This window comes from Hibiscus syriacus, unplaced genomic scaffold (genome assembly GCF_006381635.1).
Source record: "Hibiscus syriacus cultivar Baekdansim isolate YM2019G1 unplaced genomic scaffold, ASM638163v2 tig00110279_pilon, whole genome shotgun sequence".
Lineage (NCBI taxonomy): Eukaryota > Viridiplantae > Streptophyta > Magnoliopsida > Malvales > Malvaceae > Hibiscus > Hibiscus syriacus.
The window spans coordinates 1,380,125-1,392,021 of NW_024062659.1; the positions used below are offsets into that span (position 1 = coordinate 1,380,125).

General features: G+C 39.6%; 1 protein-coding gene across 1 annotated transcript; it reads right to left on the reverse strand.

Annotated features, from left to right (window-relative positions):
* Positions 1 to 6,332: 6,332 nt before the first annotated feature.
* On the reverse strand, positions 6,333 to 7,150 carry LOC120115997 (glutathione S-transferase U17-like). Its single transcript, XM_039136584.1, has 2 exons — positions 6,827 to 7,150; positions 6,333 to 6,656 (listed from the first exon to the last, which is right to left on the reverse strand). The coding sequence occupies exons 1-2, from the start codon at positions 7,148 to 7,150 to the stop codon at positions 6,333 to 6,335; spliced, it is 648 nt and encodes a 215-aa protein (XP_038992515.1).
* Between the last annotated feature and the right edge of the window lie 4,747 nt (positions 7,151 to 11,897).

Below are 11,897 nucleotides of genomic sequence, written 5' to 3' on the forward strand. Positions count from 1 at the left end.
CCTATATTGTTGATATGATATTTTCACATTTATTCAATTGTTGATGTGAAACATGTCATATTATCATTTTGGATGATATGATACATGCCATGTTAGCAATTAGAGACATGTGAAAATGTCACGTTAATAATATAAATTTATCATTAGTCAATTAACGATTTCATTTAATAGGATATGTTTTGTCCATAAATTGAAATGTTATAGGCTAAAATACTCTAAACAAGAATATAAGATAAAATGATAATTTGTGCAAATGTTAGGAGATAATTTTATTATTATACATTTTTTAATAGTTTGGAGTGATTACAAGGTAGTATATGTTCAAAATCTTTTTTAGTCATTAATAACGCACACACGCCCTACGAACATAGTTACTTGAACTAAAAATCTTTAAGAAGAACAACACTTTTTTACCACTGATATCACTTAGTAAGTTCGGTAAATCATTAGATAGACGTTATGAATGGGATATAGCCTCTTTGTCAGCCTCCTCTCTCTTTTGCAGTGCCATCAATTCATGTCAACCATTGATCGGTGGTTAATCCCACCAAAGATCACCAAATAACATGGCATTGCACATGTCTAATTCAAACCAGCCATTATAGAAACCTTGACATAAAAAGCAAGGCCACCTTTTACACAAAGGAGACATGTTCCTACCAAGGTGTACTATAAACCCATCATCAATCTCACATAGTGGCGTTTTTAGCATCTCTTTTATTAGTATTGTAAATTTGGGGTTTAAATGTGAAGGTTAGATAAAGCCAATATTGCCATACAAGCACCTATCAGTTTCGCTTGTTTAGATTATAGGTGCAATAAGGACGAACTCATGAATTTATGTTAAGAGACGAATTTATAAAATTTTTGAGGGTGAAAATATATTATTAATAGAAAGTACAAATATAATATATGAATTATACAAAAATTTTAAAAAATTAAGGATGACGGACGAACCCTCTCCATCCATCCCTGGGAGTGCTGTGTACCACCACATTTGTTGTACAACAATACAATTTACCACTACATTTTAGTGGTGTAAAAGATACTTCAAATCATGAAGACCACAATGGCATTTGCGTGGTGGTATAGGTAATGTGTTACTACAAATAGGGTTTAGATTTCATAGTAGCCCACAGTAATTTTGGGAATTATTTTAGCACATGTTGCTCTTATAAAGTATCAATACCTTTTAGTTATTGGAATCTAAACACATGTAATCAGGTTGTGAAATGACCTTATAGGTTCAGGATCACTGCCTTATCTTATCTATGAAGTCACACCATAAGCTCACATTCAATTCCCAGGTAAAGCTTGATGACTAGAGTAACAATATTAGATATGGGTGTAAATGAATATAGCGTTTGATGGTTTTTTTTATTAAATTAAATAAACGAGCAATAATGGACGGATCAATAATTAAATATTGGCAGGTGTCAAAATATTAGACTATTTAAGAAAAATATAAAGATTTATTAGGTATTTAAACTCGAAATTCAGCATGAACCAAACGACCTTAGTGATTAAGGGATTGTTGTTATCCTTGAGGTCATGAGTTCAAGCACGTATGTAGGGATATAAGCGTTTATTGTCCAATAGTTGAAAGTCTTTGTACAAATATTACCTTGTATTCACCATAAATAAAAAATAAAAATAAAAGCTCAAAACTCAAAAGACAACCTCTAATTTGTCTAATATTTAAACTTACAATGACTTAAATTGTAATTAGACCAAAAAATTGAGAACACAAACTTGTCATTCTTTAGTTTGATCCCTATTTGATTAAATATTTGATAATTTTTATATTTTTTAATTTTAAATATTTATTTTTACATGAACCAAAATACTATTAAACCAAAATTATATCGAATATATAAATTTTAACAGGAATCGGCCCCACTTTGGGCCCAAAGGGAGCTCCGTCCCTGCGAGCAATGAACAAAATTTTTATGGTAATTTAATAAACCCACAAACATGAGTTGACGTGTTTTCGAGTTGTTTATGTTTATAAACAAACTTGTTTATCGACTTGTTTATAAGTTTATTTATCTAAATCTTCTTTTTCTTTTATTTTTTACATTTTAAACATCGATGAATGTAATGACTAAATTAAATAGAGGATGAACTTTGAAGTTCAAACTATGAAGCTTAAGGACTAATGGTGTATTGTCACTATTTTTCTTTGACAATTATTAAATGAACATGTTGGCAAATGCTAAGCGAACAAAACATTAACATATTTAAAAAGAGAAAATCGCCTCAGTGACCAAAAAAAAGTTATAATATACGATTTTAACCAACATTTTTTGGATTTGCGAAAATGACCAACAAAATCGCAACGCGAAATAAAAATCGCAACGCGATTTAGAAAATCGCAACGTTGAAAAGAAAATCGCAACGGTCAAAAGAAAATCGCAACGCGATATTCCAAGAATCGCAATGCGATTAAGAGAATCGCAACGCGATCTTCCAAGAATCGCAATGCGATTCAGAAAATCGCAACGCGATTCAGAAAATCGCAACGCGATTAAGAAAATCGCAACGCGATTCAGAAAATCGCAACGCGATTCCAAGAATCGCAACGCGATTCAGAAAATGAGTAAATTTTTTCAAAAGCTATTGTATTTGTTTCTTTCTTAAGAATTTTCTCTAAAAAGATAGTATCCGCGCGGACGTGTCGAAGACACGTATGACCACGACCACGACCACGACCACGACCACGACCACGACCACGACCCCGACCCGAGACGAGACGAGACGGCGGCGGCGGCGCGCGAGAGTCCCCCTTGTTCTCTTTCACTCAACAAGGAAATGGGAAATCCAAGCCTTAAATACACTTCCCAAGAGTGTTTCCAATACTATGTGGGATTGAGCATTACTCAACACTTCAAAGAAATATAGCAATTTTGTAGTATTTTCCCACTTAATCCATATCTAAAAATATTAAAACATTTTATCAAGAGAATTAAAAGAGTTGTAGATATCTACATTTCAATTCAAACTTATATATATAGTTTTAATATGATAAAATGTTTTAATATTTTTAAATATGGATTAAGCGGGAAACATGCTACAAAAATTGCTATATTTTCTTTGAAGTGTTGAGTAATGCTCAATCCCACATAGTATTGGAAACACTATTGGGAAGAGTATTTAAGGCTTGGATTTCCCATTTCCTTGTTGAGTGAAAGAGAACAAGGGGGACTCTCGCGCGCCGCCGCCGCCGTCTCGTCTCGTCTCGGGTCGTGGTCGTGGTCGTGGTCGTGGTCGTGGTCGTGGTCGTGGTCGTGGTCGTGGTCGTGGTCGTGGTCGTGGTAATACGTGTCTTCGACACGTCCGCGCGGATACTATCTTTTTAGAGAAAATTCTTAAGAAAGAAACAAATACAATAGCTTTTGAAAGAATTTACTCATTTTCTGAATCGCGTTGCGATTCTTGGAATCGCGTTGCGATTTTCTTAATCGCGTTGCGATTCTTGGAATCGCGTTGCGATTTTCTGAATCGCATTGCGATTCTTGGAAGATCGCGTTGCGATTCTCTTAATCGCATTGCGATTCTTGGAATATCGCATTGCGATTCTTGGAATATCGCGTTGCGATTTTCTTTTGACCGTTGCGATTTTCTTTTCAACGTTGCGATTTTCTAAATCACGGTTGCGATTTTCTAAATCGCGTTGCGATTTTTATTTCGCGTTGCGATTTTGTTGGTCATTTTCGCAAATCCAAAAAAAGTTGGTTAAAATCGTATATTATAACTTTTTTTTGGTCACTGAGGCGATTTTCTCATTTAAAAATAAACAAACAACCACGACCACAATCTTATTTAGTTAAGTTCGATTCATTCACACCCCTAACCGGGACGAGTCATATAATTGTTTTCAGGGCTTTGAATAATTGTAACACTTCTACACCCCTAACCCGAATATATCTTTTTGAAGAGGAAGTGAGAAGAATATTTTTTGGAGTATGGGGACTTGCACCTTTGGAGTTAGTGGTAGCAGACATATGGGACCTGCACCCATGCGTTTCAATGGGTTATTTTATTATCCGACCTTTTACCGATACTTGCACAAGGCGTGTGTTCTTTTGAAGATGAAGTCACAAGTATAGTCAACTTTCTAGGGCACAAATCGAAGGTGTTACAAACAGATGGTGCAGATACAAGGAGAATGGACTTACCAACTCACACTACTTATTACAAACCAGAATCCAATGCAATATGCTGATGGCTACATTTGGTTTGTATCGGTTGTAAACCATTTATCCCTAAACGAAGAGATATAATTGATGATTCATGATGGCTTGTATTTTTTATAATAATAATAATAAATATTAATTATAATATAAAAAATTAGCTGACCATATTCTCATATGTAATGGGGTGAGGGGAGGTAAGGTAGTAAGTTGCCCCCAACGCCAGATTGAGAGCAGCTTCCGTTGAAGACCTCCGATAGTCAGAATTATGAAATGCCCACCGTGGGACTCGAAACCTTGTGGTCGTGGGATCAAGTCCTACTGAGGGCAATTCATAACGGAGGTCTTTCACGGAAGTTGCTCTCAACCTGGCGTTGGGGGCAGTCTACTACCCTACCTCCCCCTTACCCCATTGTATATGGGAATAGAGTCAGCTAATTAATTATAATATAATAATAATAATAAATATCAATTTTAATAATAATAGTAATAATTAATACTGGCCGAAAATGGTGATTACAAAACCATATCTAAAATTTTGTTTTTGTTTAATTTTAGTATAATCATTCAAAATTTAACGTTAAATGTTAAAAAAATTTAAAAGTTTAGATACTAAAACGGATCAAAACTGATAGTTTAGGTACTAAACACGTTAAGTTTTTAATGGTGGGTAATAAATTGAAACAAAAACTAAAATTTTAGGTATTAAAACGGACTAAAGTTAATAGTTTAGGTACTAAATACGTAGTTTAATCTTATAAAATTATAAAAACTCACAAATTCTATCTAACAAAAAAAACCAAAATTTTATAAAAGTTCATATAAAATTATATAAAAGATATTATATTATAACAAAATAATTTTGCCCAAGACAATAAATTTAAGTCCTTGAACAAATATATTATTCAAACAAATTAATCATTTTTTTTTTGTTTTTGTCATATTTGAACACAATTTTCAAATTATATGATCTTAATTTTATTTTCTTAAACTTATTTTGATCTATTTTTCAAGGGTAAACTAAACATTTAATATTTAAACTATCACTTTTATTGTATTTAATTATCAAAATATATATTTTTTTACAAAATCATACCTAAAATTTTAATTTATCGTTAAAATTTTAAAATAACATAACTATAGACGTGAATTATTATCAATGATGGTGTGTACCTTGTGGTGATGCATCATCATCATCATTAATTTTTTAATGTTAGATGATCAAAATAAAACTAAAACTATATATTAAGTGTGATTTTACACCTAAAAGTATTGAACTCACACTATAAAAGGGTGATAAATTTTCAAAACTTTTAATCATTGCTATAGAGATTGTTGACTAATCTAATATCCTTTAGGATTTTATACTTTTTACACTTCTAAAATTTTAATAATTTTTTGGTACAATTCTAAAATTTTAATATAACATGACCTAACATACTGATGATATTATTTGATGTAATAAGGTAAATAATACAGTGACCTCCATATGTTGTTAGGTGGTCTAAACGACTGTACAAGTCGTCATGCAAGCTGAACGACATGTATTAAATAAATAAAACACTAAAAAGCTAAAGCAATAGCCCATCAAAGCACTACTCTCTCTCTCTCTCTCCCTCTCCCTCTCTCCCTCTGCCCATTCTTACTTTTTTTTACTTTTGGACACTCACCATAACCATTTTATCAACAACAATTCTTCTATTGTTCTCTTTTTACTTCTTAATCTGGTTCGGTTGTTGTTTTGTAAATCTTTATTTGTTCAAAAAAGAAAAATTCTCATGGTGAAAAGTAAAGCTCTGTTTTTGGTTGATTGAATCACCGGAAAGAAGGAAACTATGTTCTAGAGGTTAGGGAAGAGTAAAAGAAGCTAGAGAAGAGAAAACACAAGAGTTGGAGTACGACCATGGAAGTCACCGTGTGCTCTTGTCGACCTATGAAGATCAATGTAGCATTTACCTTATTACAGCAAATAATCTCATCGGTATATTATTCGAGCAATTTATTTTTTCTAACACAATATTCTAAAAATTTAGCCCCACATAAAATTATGTATTTATTCTGACAAATAAATTTCGGGACAGAATTATTAATGTTTATATATTGAGCTCATATTTTGGACTCAAGTTTGCGAAAATACATCTAAAAAAACTTGGCAATCTTGTGAGTGTGGGGCATAACATCCTTAACAGCTGCATGGGAGCAGAACCTGTCTGCCCAACTAACTAGAGTAGGTGTGTTGGGTTCGTCAAGTAACTTCATCCCATTCAACATCTCAGTCACCCTCAAGCATCCCAACAAGCTTCCGAATGCGATATCAAGGTACCCGATTTCATCCCCACCAAAGAAAGCCTTCCCTTTGCTGCATTTTTTTATTGTTTCTTCCATTAGAGCCAGCCCTTCTCCCAATTTTGCTATTGTTGATTCCTCTCCGTGAGCCAGAATGCTTTTCATGGCTGGGAACCACTGCACAACAACAAAATAACACCATTTAGAATGAATTTACTTTTAAGACAATAATTCAAACATAACACGTTTATGATTTGATTTATTTCGTTTGAATTATTTTTTTCTGTCAATACTAATGTTTTGTTTTGCAGTAATCTATTTTCTAAAAAAAAAGAAATTGTGAAGACCTTTTCGTCAAGATATGCAGCCCAAAACTGAACGAGGGCACGTTCTTTGGGATTGGAAGGAAGAATGGAAGGACCGGAAGACCAAGTGTCGTCGATGTATTGCATGATTATTAGAGATTCGCAGATCGGCTGATGATGGCCATGAATGAGAACTGGGACTCTCTTGTGAACGGGATTTGATCGGAGAAGAAGCTCGCTTTTGGCTTCGAGAATGTTAACGCCAACAAGTTCATACTTGACACATTTGATGTTAAAGGCAATCCTCGTCCTCATCACAAATGGACTCACCCAATAACTTAAAACTTTCACTTCACCCGTTGCCATGCTCTAATATTCTCCCTGTAATTTTGAGCGCTGCCACGGACTTAATCGCTCAATAAGCCTCGTGCGACCTTAGCTCCTTTTCTCCCATCTCGATAGCTAAGTCAGCCTCACTCGAACTCGTGCTAGAGAAAGGATTGGCAAGGAAACAAAGAAGAAAGGAAAGAACTTAGAGAGAAAGCTTGTTGAATGCTTGAATGCTTACAACTCTTGGATGATTTACAAATGAGGATTCTACACCTATTTATAGCATCTCACCTCCTCAATGGACGGTGGAGATTGATTTGATCCTACGGTAGGGAGAGATTCTCTAGAATTCTCCATTATTTCCTACCTAACATGGAAGACTCTAGAATGCTTCTAGAATATGTACAAGTTTTGAGTGTTCTAGAATAATCTACACTATTCTATCAACCTCCAAGACCAAATGTGGCCCAACATAGCCAAAATAGCCCAAAGTATGGGGAAAAGGCTTAATTTCGTGACATTCTCCCCCACATATTCTTGCGTTGTCCTCGTCGCCTCGTACGCTTTGAGATGTTCTTCGAACTGCCACAAGTCTTCAGCTAGTTCCCATGTTACCTCGGACTCTGGTAGTCATTTCCACTTGATTAAATACTAGGTACGCGGTGGGACTCCTCTCTTGCGGACCGTCCTGCTTGTGAGCACCGTTTCCACCTCTTTGTCATAAGACTTGGTTACTACGGGAGGTGCTCGATGCGAATACCCTCGGCTTGGGTCTTCCTTGTCGGCATGATATGGCTTGAGCATATTTACATGGAAGACCGGATGAATCTTAAGTGTACTTGGCAAGTCTAAGCGATAAGACACTTTTCCCACCTTGGCAAGTACTTGGAATGGTCCCTCGTATCTCCGTATTAGTCCTTTGTGAACGCTTCGGAGGGCTTTGAATTGTTGTGGCAAAAGCTTCACAAAGACTAGGTCTCCAACGTAGAACTCTCAATGTCGCCTCTTCTCGTCCGCCCATTTTTTCATCTTCTTTCGTGCTTTCTCCAAACATGCGCGGGCGATGTCGGCGTTCTCCTCCCATGACTTAGCCATCTTGGCGGCCCCGAGACTCTTACCCTCGTCAAGTGGCATTGTCAGTGTGTGTGGCGTGAGCCGTTGTTGTATGGTCGCAAGCTCGAACGGACTCCGGCCTGTGGCTTCACTTCGCTGTAAGTTATAAGAGAATTGGGTGACGTCTAGCAATTTAGCCCAATCTCGCTGGTTAGCACTCACAAAGTGCCGCAAATAACACTGAAACAAGGCGTTCACCCGTTCGGTCTGCCCATCAGTTTGAGGGTGAAAGCTTGTGGAGAAATTTAACTCGGTGCCAAGGAGCTTGAACAATTCCGTCTAAAGGCGTCCGGTAAATCGAGGGTCTCGATCACTGATGATGCTCCTTGGTAGGCCCCAATGCTTTACAACGTTCTTAAAGAACGCTCGCGCGGACTCCTCCGCAGTGCAATCTTTGGGGCATGGTATGAAAGTCCCATACTTAGAAAATCGGTCCACGACGACCATGATCGAACCGTATCCTTCGGACTTGGGTAATGCACTAATGAAATCCAAGGTGATTGAATCCCAAGGTCTTTGGGGAATTGGTAAAGGTTCGAGAAATCCCGTCGGCTGTCGGTTCTCTACTTTGTCTTGTTGGCACACAAGACAAGTCTTCACGTAAAGCTCCACGCTATCCTTCATATGGGGCCAAAAGTATGCTGTCTCTAGCAACGCCATAGTATGCTTTTGACCCGGATGACCAGCCCACTTGGTGTCGTGACACTCTTTGACAAGATCTCGCCTTAAGTTGTCCCACTTTAGAACATAAATTCGTCGTCCCTTGGTGTAGAGTAGACCGTCCTCTACCCAAAACCGTTGGGTTTTGCCATCGCTAGCCAGCTTTACTAATTCTCTTGCCATTGGATCTTGCTCAAGGCCCTCCTTGATGCACTCCAACACGATTCCCTTGGCTAGAGAGATCGCGGCGAGCTCCGCCTTTCGACTTAAGGCATCGGCTACAACGTTGGCTTTGCCCGGCTTGTATTCCAACGTGTAGTCAAACTCGGCTAGGAAGTCTTGCCACCTAGCTTGTTTTGGTGATAGTTTCTTCCGGGTCTGAAAGTAACTCGTCGCCACGTTGTCGGTCTTGATGGTGAAGTGCGCGTCGAGTAAGTAATGTCTCCATACCCGCAAGCAATGGATGATGGTTGTCATCTCCTTCTCTTGCACCGTGTACCGCCTCTCGGTGTCATTCAGCTTGCGGCTCTCAAATGCTATCGGATGCCCCTCTTGCATTAATACTCCCCCGATAGCGAAGTCGGATGCATCGGTATGCACCTCGAACGACATGGTAAAGTCGGGTAAGGCCAAGACAGGTTCTTGGCTAACTGCTGCCTTCAGGTTCTCAAAGGCCTTCTGACATTGTTCGGACCACTCCCATGCCTTCCCCTTCTTGAGTAGGTCCGTCAATGGTGATGCTCGCGTCGAGTAGCCCTGTATAAACCGGCGATAATAATTTACTAGACCAAAGAAGGACCTCATCTCACTTACCTTGGTCGGCGGCTCCCACTCGGTTATGGCCTTGATTTTGTTCCTGTCCATTAATAGCTTCCCGTGGCCTATTACATGTCCAAGGAAGTGTACTTCCTCGGTGGCAAACGTGCACTTTTCCTTCTTGACGTACAGCTCGTTTTCTCGAAGTATCTTGAACACAATTCTCAAGTGGTCTACACGTTCTCTGATGGAGTTACTGTATACCACGATATCGTCCAAGTACACCACCATGAACTGGTCCAAGTACGGTTGGAAGAGCTTGTTCATGAGCGTACAAAACGTCGTCGGTGCATTGGTTAGACCAAAGGGCATGACCAACTACTCGTACGATCCGTATCGGGTGATGCATGCAGTCTTTGGCTCGTTGCCTTCTGCTATTCGAACTTGGTAGTAGCCTTTTTGCAAGTCCATCTTCGTGTACACCTTGGCTCCTCCAAGTCTGTCAAATAAATTGGCAATCAAAGGGATCGGGTAGCGATTTTTAATGGTTACCTTGTTAAGTGCCCGGTAATCGACGCACATGCGCAATGACCCATCGTGTTTCTTTTGGAAGAGTACCGGTGCGCCATACGGTGCCTTTGAAGGTCGAATCATTCCCATATCAACTAGCTCCTTGAGTTGCCTTCGAAGTTCCTCAAGTTCTGGTGGGGCCATTCGGTAGGGTGCCAGGGCAGGCGGCTTGGCACCGAGTTCCAACTTGATCTTGTGATCCACCTCACGCCTTGGTGGAAGTTTATTTGGTAACTCGGGCGGCATCACGTCCTTGTTCTCCTCTAAGACTTCACGGATGATCAATGGTAGGTCATCCGTTTTCTCGATCTCGTCATCTTCCTTTAGGATGGCCAAGTAAGTAATGTCCCCTTTCTTAATGCCTTTACCAAGTTGTATGGCCGAGAGTTGTGTGGCATCTCGACCTTGCTCTTTTGGTGCCTCGACCGTGGGGATCATGCAAGGAGACCCTTTCTCCAAGATACAAACAGAACTAAAGGAAGGCATAGGGAAAGCGGTTACCTATCGAAGGAAGTCCAACCCCAAAACGACCTTGAAGTCATCCATGGAAACGATGGAAAAGTTCATTTGGCCCTTCCAAGTGCCTAAGCGTAGCTCGACCCCTCGTGCCACGCCATAGAATGGTGTCGCTTGTGCATTTACCGTCTTGAGCCATCATGTGCTCTCAGTGTACTTCAGGCCCAAACGGTTGGCTTCATCTTTGGACACGAAGTTGTGGGTAGCTCCCGTGTCCACCATGGCTCTTGTCAGCTTCTTGTTGATCACCGCTTCCACATACATGAGTCCATTACTCGGTGTTGGAGTCAACGACTTGGCCTTCAAGGCGTTTAGAACTTGGAGTGATCCCATCTCGGCTTGAGACTGTGTCTTGACGATCAACGATGGCGGACAAAGAACTAAGTTTGGGACAACTATTCATCGGATGCGGCCCTTTACACAAGAAGCATCCTCCTTTAGGAATGAAGGCCTTTTTCTTCTCTTCGTAGTCCCTTCGGCCCGGACGTCGATCTCGATCTCCCTTTTTAGCTTGTGGCCTTCGGTGATCTCGATCTCGGTTGCCTTGGTTGTTCTCCCGTCGTTCTCCCCCACCTCTGGCTAGATATTTATCCTTGTTTTTCGCCGCATTGGTGTGGGAGTATGGTTGGAAGTCGACGAGTGACTCGGCGATGGCAATGGCTTCATCAACCGTTTTAATGTCCCGACGGTGCATCTCTTGCTTGGCCCATCCTTGTAGTCCGTCAATGAAATAGAACAAGAGATCTTCTTCGGACATATTGGGAATTTGAAGCATAAGGGTTGTGAATTCTTTCACATAGTCCCGCATAATACCCCGTTGCTTCAACTCCCGCAATTTCTTGCGAGCCTCGTAAACCACATTCTCGGGATAGAAGTGCTTCTTGAGTTCTTTCTTGAACTCATCCCACGTGTCTAACCGACAAGCTCCTCGCTCGATGTCGGCATGTTTCCTACGCCACCATAACATAGCAGTATCGGAAAGATATAAGGCAGCGGTCTTTACCTTGGCGGCCTCGTCATTAAGGCCGATTCCCTCGAAGTATTGCTCCATCCGCCATAGGTAGTTTCGACTTCCTTGGAGTCTCTTGCCCCGTTGAACCCTTGCGACTTGGGGCAGTCGGGGTGGAGACATGGTTAGCACCCCCGTTAACAGCGGCTCTCTTGCAGA